Genomic DNA, 16,832 nt, shown 5'->3' on the forward strand with positions numbered 1-16,832 from the left:
AGTATTTGATCTAAATGGGTGCTGGTGCCTTCTGATTGAATGCCCAGTCAGTGTGCGAGGTCGGGGGTGGGTGGCAGCCTACGTGCCAGCTGGTTACCTCCCCTGTTTAAGTCCAAATGCCCCATTGTCCGTCTAGGGAAACACAGATTACCCAGTCACTGGATTAATTCCAAAGCCTTCTGCATCCTAATTCAGTGTTATCTGCCACGCACTCTGGAATCTGTAGGCTAGCACTTAAAGAGCTGTCTCGCTTTCCATCGACCTGACCATGAAGTCACCTGCCGTGGTCACATCATCCAGTCACCTGGGCTGAGAGAAACTGAGAGGGGAAGATGGCCCCAGGAGCAGGGAGTCCAAATTAATAGCCACAAAGAGGAAGAGGAGGAGGACGGGTAATAATACCTCTAGATATGCTTTTACCGTCTGTCCGTGTCTGAAAAACAAAAGAAAGACAAAGAAGAGGCTTCCCTCTTGAGACACTAGTGTTCCAGTTCCGTGACACTGGCTCTGTATTTGTAGCATCGTTTATATCTGGAACCACAGGACAGATGTGCCCCCCTACATGGGGTCTTCCATTCAGACTTAAATGAGCAAATACAGAAAACGCCACGGAAGCTTCCTGTGGAAATGCTGTTGTATAGGGTGTGCTACCTGAGTTTGGCTATTATGATCACTAGCTTAATAACTTCAAAGGTCGTTAGCACCGAGCCTTTCCTCAAGGAACCACGTGTGACCAGGAAAACACCTGTCTTTCCATGATAATAAAAATTCATTCTGATTTTTGATTTGTCCAAAGGAAAGGAAGAAAACCCCAGTGTTTTTATAATGTTCATTTTAACTTAATTCTCTCTCATAAGCTATTCCTGTATTCAGCTAGTTATTACTAATATCAAACGACGGTTAATATTCAGTGAAACCCACTGTACTGTAAAGGAGTTTAATGGAAACCCCTGGTCACACAGTACTTGGAAAGAGAATCTCCACAAGAGGCAAATGGAGTGAGCCCCCAAGCGGCTTCACACAATGGCACCGTGATGCATTTACTCTCGCCCTCACCCGTTCAGCCTCAAAAACCCTGCAGAAACTGGGGAAAACACATAAGAAACTGATGCAGGGACCAGAATTTTGTAACAGAGGGTAACTGCCCCTAAAGAGTAGAAGACTTGCCTTGGCCTTCACAGCACATTTTTTTCCAGGGGACAGTTCTGAATGGGAAGCATGTCTGTCATCGCTTGATGAGTATGGAATTGAGGAATGAGTCAGGACATGTCCCTTGGCTAAGACACTCTTTCAGTCCGCCAGTAAATGTTTATTAGGTGACTCGTGTGTGGCAGGCCCCGGAGGAACAGAAGGATTAAGACAATCCCTGCTTCACAGGCGCTAACGATCCAGCTGGGAGGATACTTGCGTAGTTGCATATTTCAGTACATCCTAGTAAGTACAGTGATGTGTGCTTTCATTCAGTCAGTCAACAAACGTTCACCATGTGCCCATGGCATACTGGTCGGAGAGGATACTCAGGAGGACAGACAAGGTTCCTGCTCTCTCGGAGTCAATCTTCCATTCAGGGAGGTGGCAATCAGCAAGTAATCAAGATAATTATATTGTGACTGTGGGTGTGAAGGAAGTGCATGTGGTTAAAGAGAGAGAATGTGGGCAAAAAAGACCTCTGTTAGGAACTCACATTTGAAGTGGACCAGAGTGATGCGTCAGTCAGGACTCAGCGTTCCTTGGATTGCAAGAAACACAAAGCGTAAGAGGAATGGAGATTATTTATTTTATACTGCTAATAATCCAGCAGTACAGTAGGCTTCAGGCATGGCATGATCAAGGGCTCAATGTCACTGGACTCCATTTCTCTCCACCTTTCAGTTCTGCTTTGTCTGCTGGTTTGTCTCCCAGGCGGGCTCTCTTCACAGAAGTCACCAGGGCTGGCAGCAGATCTGGGCTCCCAATTAAACTCAAACAGAAAAGAAAGGACTTTTCTTCCCAACTGTGTGCACTGAGGTCCTCGGTCTTTCTCTGGTTGGCGCAGGTTGGCTACAGGCTCACGTATGAACCAGTCTCTGCACCCAGAGTAAAGGGAGAGGTTTGAGACTGAGTTGTTCTGACACCAAAGTTGGGACGGCATAGCCATTCACATCCAAGGTATTGAAGCTCTCTGTGTCCATTCCCTCACCTGTGAAATGGGGATAGGAAGAGTGCCTGTCTCAGGGAGACCTGGAGAAGAACGTTCGGGCAGAGGGAATAGCAAGTACAAACCTCAGAAGTGGGCAGGGGCCTGATTTGTTTGCCCATGTGCTGGAGATTGGGAACATGGAGGGTAGTGGCCGAAGAGCGGAGAGAACTGGCCAGCAGCTGGACCATGCAGGAGCGGGTCAGCCTTTGAAGGATTGTGGTGGCGCCATGTTTATTTTCTCTGCTTCCACTTAGAGACATAGTCCTATCAGGGCATCCACAGAACTCCCAGCTGGGTCCTCACCGCCTTTCTCCGGGGAGTGCATAGGTGCCCGCTGCTGGCATCTACCCCACTGTTTGAGTCGCTGGCCAAAACCACCACTCTTCTGAAGGACAGGGTCTCCAGCTTTGTTAATAGCCTTGGTGCCTTCCAGCCACGTCTTGCTGGCCTGAGTTGTGCTGGCGTTATTTGGGGTAACTTCCCATGTTTCTGCTTAGGTTCATTTTGTGTTGATGTTATCATTTAACACCTAGAGGGCAATCTTACTGCCTTTAAATTCAGGTTTTTGGGTGATGCTTCATTCTCGCCCTGACTGTCCTATCTCTCCAGCCAAGTCCCTATTGGCAGGATATGAAATTTAAAGTGGGTTGTATGATATGGACAAAAGCAATAATTTGTCATTTTACAGTATTAACATCCAGCTGTCCAGATTAACGAATCTATTAGATAATTACTGTTTAGCTTGTGAGAGCCAGATTCAAGTTAGTGAATTTTAATCGTTGTGTTTTCTTAGTAATAATTTTTGGAGGGATTAAATGCACATATAGAAATATTTTCTCCCTTCCTTGTATCTATAAGTAGGTTTGTATATCTGTGTGTATATTACAAACACATAGACACATACACGGTTGGGTGTCTCTTTTTCAATCTCCACATACTATATCCCAAAATAATTCTTTTCATAAAAAATATTCCCCAATACTCCATGTCTGAAGTCTGTTAAGGAAGTAGCTTGTTTAGAAAACTTACCAATGCCCTTGGTCTTGTTTCCTTTGCTTTTTAATTTATTCTGTAAATTGCAACATTTAGCACTTTGCAGTTTAATTTAAAAGGATTACCTATTCTCTTAAATGCTTAAGCAGGGAAGCAAGTTGCAGTTATTGATTTTTCTCTGCATGTATTCTGTGAAAGCTGTATTTGCTCCTTCCCCAGGGAGCATACCCCCTGAACTGCACGCTTGCTGGTGACAGCTCAGACCTCTGATACATAACCAAAGACCTTGCCTAATATCCTTGCAACTGCTCGGGGAATTTTTATTAAGTAAAAGCATCATTAGAGTAGACAGGATGATGAAGTTTAATGAGCATCTTTTGTTCATGAGATTGTTAGTTTTGCTTTGCCAGAATCCTCATTTCTCCCCTCCGTGGGGCAGAGAGCGAGTCTAGAATGTATGGGGTATATTTTAAATCCGCCTTACGTTTCGTATTTTTGTATAGCTTAATATCTGTCCTAAGCCAGCTACAGATTCCTTTGGGCTGTCTCTACAGATGCTGTTTACCACATGTATGTTGATAATTTCTTTTTACACTGTGTGTTGGGGACAGAGAGCGGTGAGGGTTATAACGGAGGCGAATGTAAAAGACACATCCTGGTGTTAGTGAATTTCATGGAACCACCTCCTGGAGGTTTGATCTCAAAAAATCATTGCCTTTTGAATTAATGAGACTGCTCATGGGAATATGGTAACTGTTCATTTTTTTTTTTTTTCTTTAAGACTCAGCAATTTATGTGCTAAGGTTCTGTCACCAGCCCCTCAGAAGCTGCTAGATGGGATAAATAAAGGTACTGCAAATGCTTATTAATAACCTAGGCTTCACACTTTGTCCACAGATTTATTTGAGGAGATTTTAAATTTAGCATCCTACCATAAGATTACAGATTAGACACAAAATGATTTCTCTCCATTATTGTCACCGGCCATATACTTAGATTTTTCAAATTGGTTCTTTTCTTGGTCTGTATAAGGACTTTCCATGGAAACACCCAAAACAACAGGAGGGAGGCATATGACATGAGCAAATGACTTAAGAACAGCATATTGTACCTCTCATATACCTGGCATTCTGAAACATAATATTTACATAGCACACAATGTGTTTCCAGCAGTTGCCTTGAGTATGTAGAATACAAAAGAAGTGAAGTCCGCAAGTCCCCGCCCTCAGGAAAATGGTAGGCTGATTAAGAGGACACAACTGAGAAATCCAGAAAGATGGGAGACAAAATGACTTAGCGCCTAAAGAGTTTGAACTTCGGAGTTGTTGCCTGGGTTTGATCCAGACCTTTTGCTAAGCCTCAGTCCCCTCATTTGAAAAGATAATAAGATAATAAAATAAATCCAACCTCCTTGGATTGTTGTGACAGTGAATGCTGATTGCATGGTGACCACACATTCACCACGTGTCCTGATCCAGGGGCTCTACTGGTACTTGGAAATAACAGCCAAGAGCAGAAATCACTTTGTGTCTTATGAAGGACTTAATGATGAAATCCCAGTAAACCCCCTAGTATTTTGTGAAGGCAGAAATTGGACGGGGCAGGTGTCAGGGCAGAGAAAGCTGTGAAAAGCCCAAAGATGAGGCAGAAGGGACCTGTTACAATAATCTAATGGCCATGTGGTATAGGCCTGTTTTAGGGTAGAAGAAAAAGAGAATGGATAAAATCACAAGATGATGGAAATAAGAGCAAGTACTGTAAAGCAGCTTGTTAATCCACTGGGTCACAAACGTTTTGAGAAGCTGATGAAAGCTGTGTTCGCTTTCTGCTGAAAAATGCACATACGGCTTTGCTTGGAGCTTCAGATCCTACCCTGGCCCCAGGCTGAGAATGTCTATGGTCGAGAGCACTTCAATCAAACTTGATTAATGGGGTGACTGAGAAAAGAGGCAGGTGCCAAAATGACTTCATCTTTTTGATCCTGGAGGTCTGGAGACTTCAGAGGGGCAGACCTGAGGAACTGGGGTAGGGAACTGTTGTATGCATTTGGTTGGGTATAATAGCTAAATGTCCAGGTGGGAATTAGGCATAGCAGGGGTTGAAGATGGTGGTGACTTGGAGGGCTCCTATTCAGCGACGATCACTGAAGCTACAAAATCAGATGCTCTTTCTAGGGAAGAGGATAGAGAGAGCTAAAAGCAAAAACACAAGGGCTGCAGAATTGTTTGGAGAAAGAATAAGAACCAAGGTAGTGCACTGGAGCCAAGGAAGGAGATTTTTCAAGAAGGAAAGACATGGTCCCCAGTGGTCTTCATCACTGCAGGCATGAAGCGGTGTGAAGGTCTGCAAGAGACCCTTGGATCCGACAGAAACAGTAAGACTCAAATGGATTTTTTTTCCCAAAATGAAGATGCCCGTATTAAATAAAATGCACCTATCAATAATAGAAAAGCGTACCTATCATACTACTCAATATAGTGTTTGTTGAGAAATTTACTCTGATTCTGGTGGGCTGGAATTGTTTGCTGTGCTATCTTAGATGTCACCAGGCAGGGGTGTTGAGTTGTGTGGAGTTTCAGGGGGCCAGTGCGCAGGCAGCTTTGACAAGACGCCTCTCAAGTGACCAGTCTGGTGACCTCTGCTGTCCATGGATGGCATCGTTTCATGATGATTTCTCCAGAGCTGGTCTTTGGCTGGGATTCTGCAGATGGCGGCTCAGGGCGGGGCCCGCTCCCACAGGGACGAGAACGAGAGCCCTTGTGAGCCGAGTGACGCTGCCTCTTTCATCGCCCACGGCACCCGGCGTCCGCAGGCATCTCACCTTGCAGGAGTCTCTTCAGCAACAGAAGCCTGTTCTTCAGACTCCTGAGCGTAATTGATCCTGTCCTGTCACTTTAGATGGTTCTCTGTTCGTTTTTCTCCCCTCCTTGAACATCTCCCGATTATCCTCTTTAGACCTCAGATTTCAGGGGACGGAAGCTTTTCCAAGACCCTGTGCCACAGGTTCCCTCCATATGCTGAGTTGAGCCCTTGACCCTCCAGCGGCTGCGGCCCATCAGTGACCGTGAGCCAGGTTCCTCTGTCAATGCTCTCAAGCCGGCATGGTCAGATTTCAGTGCCCGCCAGAAACCTCCCCAAGAAAGGATCTCCCCACAGGCTCATGAGGGCAAAGTCGAATTCCCGGCTGTGCCCTGTGCATGCGCAGAGCCGGGGTCTGAGAAGCAGGAGGAACTGGCCAGCTTAGCCTGAGTCGTGGGCCTTCGTGAGAGGCCAAAGGCAGCAGCCGCTGCTCTGGGACACCTGCTCTGAGCCTGCACACACAGGACCTTGTCCATGTCTGATTCATCTCCCTCCACAAGCCCTGCAAGGTAGCAGTTTTCATCATTTTGCACATGAGGACGTCAGACTGTGGCAGAAGGTAGTCACCTTCTCAATGTCACATGTCCGTTGGGGCAAACAGGGTGCAGGAATGCAGAGGCGAGTGGAGCCCCAGGACTGTTCTCCAGAATGCCCCATGCAGGATGCCAGGGCTCCTGTAGGGCGGGACGGGTACTGTCTGGGCAGAGCACTGAGGGGACGTGCCATCCAGGAAGCACCTTGTGCCACGGTCTGAAGGGTAGTTGGGACTCTTCCAAGGTCGAAGAGGTGGAAGGTACGTCATGAGAGGAGAGTATGGGGCGATCAAAGGGACGGAAATCCATCCTGAAGGCTGTGGGCTGTATTGATCTATCCTGTTTTTCACCCTCTGTATTTTATGATGCTTTGGCATCTTGGGGGTCTTGCTGGCTGGGGAGACTCCCAAGCTCGCTCATTCCTAGAGGAGCAAACAACGCATCTGTTAGCGTATCTTTTTTATCCAAGCCAACCAACCCCAAACCCCTATCCTCACCACCTCTTTTCTCTAACTCACATGCACCAAGCCAGTATTCCCCATGACCCAGACCCAGGTACTAGATACCTAGAGATCACTTCTTTAGCCCTGGGCTCTGAAATTTTAATCAAATCATTTACTTCTAAACTCACTCGTACCTTGCCTCACCCCTTCCTTTTTGTGCAACCACCATAAAGGCTCTGGGCTTTGCTCTCTCCTGAGCTCCTCTGCCTCCTAACCAGCCCTTGTGCTTCCCCGTGTGGCCCTGCACACAGCTGCATGTAACAAAATTCTTTCAAAGGCACAGACCTCTCGGTCTCCTCCCTGTCACCTCTATGAACTAAATCCTGGGTACATCTCAAACATGGGCCATGACCGTTAGCTTCAGAGTATGGAGAGAACCAGTCCCTTCCTGTCTCACTGTGGCAGAGAGGGGGCAGTTGGCCTGCCTGTTTCCTCTCCCTCTAGTGGAAACAGCACCCGTTTTTCCTTGGGGACACTCCTCTGTGCCCTTTCTGCAACTTAGTTTTTAACTTTTCCTTCTTTTCAGTGAATTATTACCCCAGAATTTTTTTTTTTTCTTCCTGCTGAAATTAAGCAAAATCCTCACAGACAGCCCCAGACAGGATCACTTACTGTATCGGTTCCCTATTGCTACTGTTAACAAATGACTGTGATCGTTTTTTTTTTTTTTTTAACTTTTTATTTTATATTGGAGTATAGCCAATTAACAATGTTGTGAGAACAAATTACCATGATATTAGTGGCCAAAACCATAACCAGTGTACTATCTTACAGTTTAGGGTGTCGAAGCCCGAAATTTAGGTGTCAGCAGGGTTTTGCCCTTCCAGAGGCTCCAGGGGAGAACGCGTTTCCTTGCCTCCTTGGGGTCTGGAGTCTGCCTGCATTCGTTTCTCCACGTCAAAGCCGGCAGCTGAGCATGTTCAGATCTCTGACTCTGGCCCTCCAGCCCCCCTTTTAAAAGGACCCTTGGGATTACTTTGGGCCCACCCAGATAATCCAGGATAATCTCTCCATCTCAAGATCCTTAACTTAACCAGCTCTGCAAAGTCCCTTTTGCAATATAAGGTAACATATTCACAGGTTTCAGGGATTAGGATGTGGACATTTGGGGGGGGCCATTATTCTACCTACTACACTTACTTAATTGCCTGGAGGCCCCATGGCTAATAGCTGGCGGAACCCAAGACTGGGGACCCTGAGATGCTTGTCCTTACTGCTCTGCCAGAGCCACGTCTCCAGGTGGGAATGGCCGCTCTCATGTATCCAATCTACAGATGACAGTAAAGTGCCGGCTCTCATCTGGCCACACAGCTGGAGGAGGGAAAGCATCCCGCAGCGCAGGGCAGAGTCATACCGGCTTTGCTGGTGATTCACAGAGGAAGTGGGGCAATGCATTTAGCTCTGCCTTAGTTGCCTTCTTCAAAGAGGATTCAAACCTTTCTTCCAGAGATGCTTGGGGATTTGGCGTCGATAAAAAAAAAAATACCATATTCTTTTTCAGAGGAAAAAGGCCTAGAGAAGTAAAGTAATCATATAATTATGTTTTTTTAATCACTCTGACTATAACCCCACATCAGTCTTGTTTTTCCACAAGCCCTTGCGGGCCACGTCCAATAGTCCTGTCCTGGTGCCGGGCTCATTTCACCACCCTGGCCACCCTGTGAGAAAACGCATCATTTTTTAACAGATGAAGAAACTGAGGCACGGTGGGGTGAGGCTTGCTAATCATTTGCCCAGAACGAACGGCTCGTAAAGTGGCAAAATGAAGATTTTAAGCATCAGGTTCAGGACTGCTATCTCCCGTCCGGCCCTTTGTAGCGAGTGACTTGCTGTGTAGCCCCAGGAAGGCCAGGCACACAGTGGGGTCTGAGTCCGAAAAGGCAGGCGTAGAAACGTTGGAACATTCCAGTTCCTTCCTGAACAGAGGAGCCTTGCTGAGTCCCGAGCAGCTTCTGCACCTCCTTGTGAAATGACCTTGCTGGATTACCACCGTCAGGGCCCCGCGACACTGCCCCCCTTTCTGGGAAGCCTTCCATACCTGCGTGTTCAAGATGTGGTCCCCAGCAGGCCTGCATCAAGGCTTTCATCTCTTCTCCCTCCTCTGACCCCTTTATTTCTTTTGATACCACTTTCCCAGCACCTGAGTCTTGCCGGGTTTCTAAATGCATGAGCGAGGGAGTTGTATTTCTGCAGATTTTTGTAATCCTTAACATTTGATGCTGTCTGAGAGTAAAAATGTGTGTACTTCTTTCCTTTACGGGGATAAAAGTTTGGAAAATAGAGGAGAGACACGTGAAGCTGTAAGAAAGCGGTACAGTGGAAGCAGATACTGAGACCATAGGTGCCTGTGTGAATGCACAGAACAGAGTAGTCAGACCTTGGCTTCGGGCCAGGTGGGAGGAGCTCGGGGCATATCCCACTGGAGCGCTCAGCCCCTGCTCTTGGGGAAAGCGGCATCCTAGGAGGAGGAGACGGGCAGACGCTATGAGAGGGTAAGCTTGTCTCAGGGAGTGTGTGATAAAGGTGAGGAATGTAAGGGCCAGCTCTGCTTTGGCTCAGGGTTTCCTCTCCCTGTCGGGCGTCTCTGGGAGACATACTGGAGGGGCAGGGGAAGGGGTGCACAGGTTAGAGCCCCCCACGTAATGCAAGGTCATCGTCCTATCTCCAGATCCTCAGCCTCGCCTCTGCAGAGCCCCCTTTGCCCTGTAAGGTGACAATAACGAGTTCCGGGGGCATTAGGACAGGGACATCCTTGGGGGTTGGAGTGGCACCAGTGGTAAAGCCGGACTGGCTGAACCTCCCTTTCTGCCTAAACCAATGTTTCTTTCCCTGGATCCAGGAACCCCAGGTGTCCAGGGCATAGACTTTGAAGGGAACCAGCCTCTCTTTTTAAAGTCTAGGGCAGGGGGGCCTGCGTTGGTTTGAAGATCCGTTTTCCTGGATGGCAGGTCCTCTTGGGGGGGAAGATGTTTCTGGTCAGGGGTGCTGGGGAGGACTGGGCCTGCCTGTCCGTTCGATTAGCCACCAGTCCTCTAAGGGAACTTCTACAGAACTTGAACGCTGACTTGCAAGCGCTGATGTTACCCATCCAGGACACGTGGTACCTCCTTCACCCTCCCCTTTACCCAGAGAACGCTCCCAGCACCTGGCTGGACTTAACATTCTTCATCTTGTAGCTCTGTCTGCTGCCACATTCTGCGTTCTAAACTCCTTGGGAGCAGAAACCCATCTTCATGACCACTGTTGGTAGATCCTGCTTGTTAACTGCTTCTGAGGAGGTGCTTGGAAGCCTCTGGAGAAGATAGACTGCGTCTGACCTGTCAAAACCCAGTGTCCAGCTTTCCCTAAGCGTCCAGTCAACTGGACAGCTCCGAGCCCAGGTCCCTCCCTCGGCCTGTCAACCACGGCGTCAGTGACATCAAGAGCATCAGTGTATGCCCAGTGCAGGAGAGGGTGTCGATTCCCTGCGTGGATCCTAGAACGCGGGACACCTTGTACAGGAAGGTCAGTCTTTGTGTTCGCCCTGTTCAGTTAGCGTAAGGCAATTGCATCAAGTGGGGTCAGGCATTGCCTTCCCTCGGGAAGCACTGAGACACCCACCTGCCTCTCTCAGCGACACAGTTACATCAATAAGGGGAGTTAAGGTTGAGCTGTATTTATCTTAGGGTGGCTTTTAATTTCGTTTCATCAGAGTTGCTCATAAATTACCGATTAATTACTACCTGCTGCTGGGTTCCATCCCCTCAGCCGCGGAGCTAACTCCGCTCTGTGATGCATGCCATGGCCGTAATTGTAGGCTACTTTGTCAGCATTTAATCAGCGGTACTTATTAACATGGCATTGATGGGTGGTCGCCATCCCAGCGCCATCCATCACGGGTGAGCAGCTCGCGAGGGCTCGGACACCATCGCTCTCTGTCACATCATCCGGCCCTGGGGCTCTCGGGCCGGCATGCTGTTCACTTTGCACTAAGTGGACACTCCATCTTTTCAGTTCGGCCCAATTTCTGTCACTGTCGACGTCAACACTCGTGGCCTGTGGAGCTTCAGTCCGGATCGGCCAGGCTGAGCGTCATGGTTCCCCTGGTCCTGGGTCTGTCTTCCTTTGCTGATTTCACACTTAGCCCAGGGAGTGTAGGATTCCAAGAGATTGTCCAGAATTGGACTTCATGGCATGGTGGGGAGAGAGAGAGAATGTGTGTGTGTGTGTGTGTGTGTGTGTGTGTGTGTAAGACAGTTTATAATTCTTAAATCCAGCATATGACCCAGAGAAAACAGAAATGACCTTGTGGTGTTCTTTGCCTTCCTGAATATTCCTGGAGATGAATCTGTTGATGAAAACTCTGCCAGTAGAAGCATATCTTGTGTTCACGAGGTAGATCTCACGGTGTCCCCTCCTCTCTCTTTTCAGCCTCTACGGCAGACACATGCAGGCAAACCCAGAACCGCCGAAGAAAAATAATGACAAATCGAAAAAGATCAGCCGGAAACCCCTGACAGCCAAGAACAAATAAGGGGTTGGCATGGGCTGGACTTCTGGTTGCTTCTCTCATTATTACTTCTGTTCTCTCTTTTTCTATCTCACAAATGAATACTGTGTGTGTGTTTGTTTTGGTTTTTTCTCTTTCTAGTGCTTACCACCTTACCTTTTAAATTCTTTTGGTGGGTGGTAGATTTTTTATAAGTTCTTCAAACCATTTCCATTTGTTTCCTTGAAATTGCCAAAGGCAGGAAACGAAGGCTTAATTCAGCTGCAAATTCCATATGAGGCACAGCTTTCAGCTCCTTGAATAGATGTTCACAGAGTTGCTTATTATGAAAAGAATAATTAAAATCATGTAATCATTTAAGTGCCAGTTAACACTGTTCACCCTTCTGTTTATTCACATAACTCATTATTTTTGCTTTATTAACGGTTTTCCTTCACCACCGAGATTTTATGTCAACTTACAAATGATTTTAATAAAATCTTGACTTTGTGTCACATGTTGCTTCTTGAATAAAAAAAAAAATCTGATCTTGGGTATACCCATTTTTGTTTACTTTTTTCCCCAAAATGATCTTGTCCACTTTTACTGGTTGTCGATGATAAACTCTGAAACTTTCCATGAAAGAAATGCAGCATTAAATCAGTGTTAGTTTCTTCTCACATCGATTTGTCAGTTTTTTTTTTTTTTCCTTTGAGGACTGTTTCTAAATTAGGAAGGAGCAGAAAAACAAATCTCTAGGAGATTTTGCCAAAGGATTTTGGAAAGCAGCATTGCTTAGCTGAAGGAATGGTGACTTCTGCCAGTGGCTGGTCGACAAGAGCTGTGAAACAGAGAGAGAAAAATACTCAAGTGTGTTTCTTGTCACTGCAGAAAATCTGCTCATATCAGAGCATCCTTCTAAGTGACTGCGATGATGCCAAAGAAGTTGTGTAAATGTGCACACTCTGTGCCACACCCAGTGTAGAAACTGCAGCGGCAGAATCATTACACAAGTAATTGCTTACCTCTGTGATAGGCAGCTTTGCTCTTATCTGCAGTAATGTGTATGTCAGTGGAAACACATGCAAGCAGAATGTTTGTGCTAAAAGGACTGCCAACCCTGGAATGTCTTAAAAGGTGTGTGAAGATGTAACATTCTCTCAGATGGATTGTCTGTATCTACCCTTTGCATCTTCTTTTCTCCATCTCACAGCTGAAACCCTGAGACCAAGACCACTGGAACATAGAAAAAACCAGAATCAAAACACAACCAAACATCCTGAGTTACTTAGGAAACGGAGGCATTCGAATCACAGAGGTCACTACCGAAGGTCTATACTTCTCGTTTCTGGATAACTTCCTGATAAAGCATTCACCAGGGGAAGAAGAATTCCCAGGTGCCATCACCTGTTTGGGGATTTAGTTGATGTAATTTTTCCAGGTGCAATCTTTGCCTCAGCCTGAATTTTGTTAAATTTTTTTTAGCTTGTGAAATTACAGGAGGAAGAGCAATACCTCTACTATTGGTGATTGGAAAGACTTCATCTAAAATTAAACTAGCAACAAAGCCTTAGTAGAACTACCACAATATAGTCTTTTGAATAATTTTTTTTTAAAAGATGAACACTCTAGATAGAAATATGGGCAATACACGTAAATTCACGGGGAGGAAATATCTCCAAGAACCATGAAAAAAAAAAAAACGGTCCAGCCTTACTAGTAGTCAAAAAAGTATAAATCAAAGCAAAAATAAGACAGGTGCAACAATGAGAAATGTGCATATATTTTTTAAGGTAGTGTTAAGTGCTAGAGGGAGTAATATGAGATAAACATTCTTATACACTGCTATTGGGGATATAAATTTCTCTCCAGAAAGGTGGTAGGAATTTAATGATAACTAGCAAAACTTTAAAATTGGAAAGGAGGGTTAACTGTGTGTCCACATGATAAACTTTTATGAAGACATTAAAAATTATTGAACAATAGGGGCAAAGGGAGATAATCATATTATCCAGTTAAGTAAAAAAAAGTCACACTGAAAAAACGATGTGAGTGGTCCCAATTGTGGAGAAAGGAAATTGTGTTTATAATATGTATGCACAGAAAAATGGAAATGGAGTGGGATTTTATGGCTGATAAACTATTTCTGTATGGTAGGTTAAAATTTTTAAAATTTTCTTTTTTATACTTATTCTGTACTCTAAATCCTCTGTAATCAGCATGTATATTTTTGTAATCAGAAAATATTAAATGCACATCTTTTCAAAATAGAATTGGTGTATTATGCAATCCAGAAAATATGATCATGTATTTAAGTGCAAGGCGTCATGTAAACTCTCAAGGGGGTTTTCTGCTTTTTCTTTTGTCACCAAAGTGTGTTTTCACGTCTTTTCATACAGTCTTTTTGGTTACTTGATAACTGGATTTACAAAATATCTACTGTTCAAAAGGTAGCACTTTTTTTCTCCCAGTTTTATTGTGATATAATTGACAAACACTGTATCACTTTAAGGTATACATTATAAATGACTTACGCATGTTGTGAAATGATGACCGTGGTAAGTTTAGTTAACATCCGTCATCTCGTATTAGTACCCCCAAAAAAGAAAAAAGAAAGTTTGTTTTCTTGTAATGAGACCTCTTAGGATCCACTCTCTTAACAACTTTTAAATATGCAATACAGCAGTGTTACGTGATATCCTCAGTACTTACTTATAACTGGCAGTTTCTACCTCCTGACCACCGTCATCCAGTTCCTCCAGCCCCTCTCCCTGCCTCCGGTAACTGCAAACCTGATCTCTTTTCCTATCATTTTGTTTTTTAGATTCCACAAATAAGTGATCATACAGTATTTTGTCTTTCTCTGTCTGCCTTAACTCGCTTCACGTAATGTCCTCAAGGTCCGTCCATGTTGCCGCAGACGGCAGGATTTCCTTCTTTTTATGGCTGAATAATATTCCATTTATATAAATATAACACAACTTCTTTATCCAGTCATCCGTCGACAGACACTGACGTTGTTTCCATGTCTTGGCTACCGTGAATAATGCTGCTGTGAATGTGAGGGTGCAAATATCTCTTTAACATAGTGTTTTCATCTTTTGGATATATTCCCAGAAGTGGAATTGCTGAATCATATGGTAGTTCTAGCTTTAATTTTTGTGGAACCTCCCTAGTGTTCTCCGTAGTAGCTGTACCAATTTACAGTCCCACAGACAGTGCACAAGGGTTCCCTTTTCTCCACATCCTCGCCAGCAATTTTTCCCTTGTCTTTTTGATGATAGCCATTCTAACCAATGTGTGCTGATTGTGGTTTTGATTTGCATTTCCCTGATGATATTGAGCATATTTTCATGTACGGTTGGCCATTCATGTATCCTTGGGAAAATATCTATTCAGGTGTTTTGCCAGTTGTTTAATTGGATTATTTGTTTTGTTGCTATTGGGTTGTATGAGTTATTTATATCTTTTGAATATTAACCCTTTATCAGATATATGGTTTGCAATTTTTTTTGCCCATTCCATAGGTTGTCTTCATTTTGTTGACGGTTTCCTTTGCTGTGCAGAAGCTTTTTAGTTTTGATTTAGTGCAACTTGTTTATTTTGTTGCTTGTGCTTTAGTTGTTATATCTAAAAAATTATTGCCATGACCTGTGTTGTAGAGCTATTTTCCTGTGTTTTCTTCCAAAAGTTTTAGAGTTTCTGGTCTTATATTTAAGTTTATACATTTTGAGTTAAATTTGGTCAGTGGTATAAGTTAGAGCTTATATCACTTCATTATTTTACACATGAATATTAGTTTTCCCAGCACCGTTCATTGAAGAGACTGTCTTTTCTCCACTGAGTATTCTTGGCTCCCTTGTCAAATTTTAGTTGGCTGTATATGCATGGGTTTCTTTCTGGACTCTTGATTCAGTTCCATTGTTCAGTGTGTCTGTTTTCATGCTAGTACCATACTGGTTTAATTATTATAGCTTTATAATAAAGGTTGAAATCAGGAAATGCGATACCTCCTGCTTTGTTCTTCTTTCTCAGGATTGCTTTGGCTATTTGGAGTCTTTTGTGGTTCCATGTAAACTTTATGATTGTTTTCCTACCTCTGTAAAAAAAACGTCATTGGAATCTTGATATAGATTGCTTTTAATCTATGTATGGCTTTGGGTAGTATGGACATTTTAACATTAATTCTTCCAGCCCGTTAACACAGGATACCTTTCCATGTATTTTTGTGTTCCTCAATTTCTTTTATCAATGTCTTGTCTTCAGTGTAGAGATCTTTCACTTCCTTAGTGAAACTTATGCCTAAGTATTTTATTGTTTTTGATGCTGTTGTAAATGGGATTATTTCCTTTATTTCTTATTCAGATAATTCATTATTATTGTATAGAAATTCTACTGATTTTTGTATGTTAATTTTGTATCCTGCAGCTTTACAGAATTCATTGATTAGATGTAACACTTTTTGTGGAGTCTTTAGGATTTTCTCTATATAAAATCCTGTCATCTACAAAGAGACAATTTCATTTGTTCTTTTACAGTTATGATGCCTTTGTTTCTTTTTCTTGTCTGATTGCTCTGGCTGAGACTTCCTGTATTATTTTGAATACATGTGGTGACGCTGGGCACCCGTGTCTTGTATTTGATCTTTGAGAAAAAGCTTTCAACCTTTTACTGTTGAGTATGATGTTAGCTGTGGGTTTGTCATATATGGTTTTTATTATGCTGAGATTTGTTCCTTCTATACCTAACTTTTTAAGAGTTTTTATCATGAATGGATGTTGTATTTTGTCAGGTGCTTTTTCTGCATCTGTTTAGTTCATCATTGATTTTTTTCTTTCAGGCTATTCATGTCATATATGACATTTATTGATTTGTGTATGTTGAACCATTCTTGCATGCCAGAAATGAATCCCATTTGATCATGGTGAATGATCCTTTCAATGTGCTGCTAAATACAGTTTGCTAATATTTTATTGAGAATGTTTACATCTATATTCATCAGGGATATTGGCCTGCAGTTTCCTTTCCTTGTAGTGTCCTTTTCAGGCTTTGGTATCAGGGTAATAATGGTGGCCTCATAAAATGAGTTTGGGAATGTTCCCTTCTCTTGGATTTTTTGGAAGAGTTTGAAGAAGATTGGTGTTAATTCTTTTTATTATCAGTAAGTATAGTTGATTTACAGTACTTTACAACATAGTGACTCAGTATTTTTATAGCTTATACTCCATTTAAAATTATTATAAAATATTGGCTATATTCACTGTGAAGAATATACCCTTGTTGCTTATTTATTTGAT

General features: G+C 43.8%; 1 protein-coding gene across 2 annotated transcripts in view; it reads left to right on the forward strand.

The window, feature by feature from the left end:
- RSU1 (Ras suppressor protein 1) overlaps positions 1 to 13,808 on the forward strand; it is a 199,305-nt gene extending 185,497 nt beyond the window's left edge. For both annotated transcript variants that reach the window (XM_059915276.1, XM_059915274.1), the window contains exon 9: positions 11,478 to 13,808. In XM_059915276.1, coding sequence (XP_059771259.1) covers positions 11,478 to 11,580 — 103 coding nt within the window. In that variant the 3' untranslated portion in view covers positions 11,581 to 13,808. The remainder of the gene's footprint in view (positions 1 to 11,477) is intronic.
- Positions 13,809 to 16,832: the final 3,024 nt, after the last annotated feature.

This window comes from Balaenoptera ricei, chromosome 2, assembly GCF_028023285.1.
Source record: "Balaenoptera ricei isolate mBalRic1 chromosome 2, mBalRic1.hap2, whole genome shotgun sequence".
NCBI classification, from domain to species: Eukaryota; Metazoa; Chordata; class Mammalia; order Artiodactyla; family Balaenopteridae; genus Balaenoptera; species Balaenoptera ricei.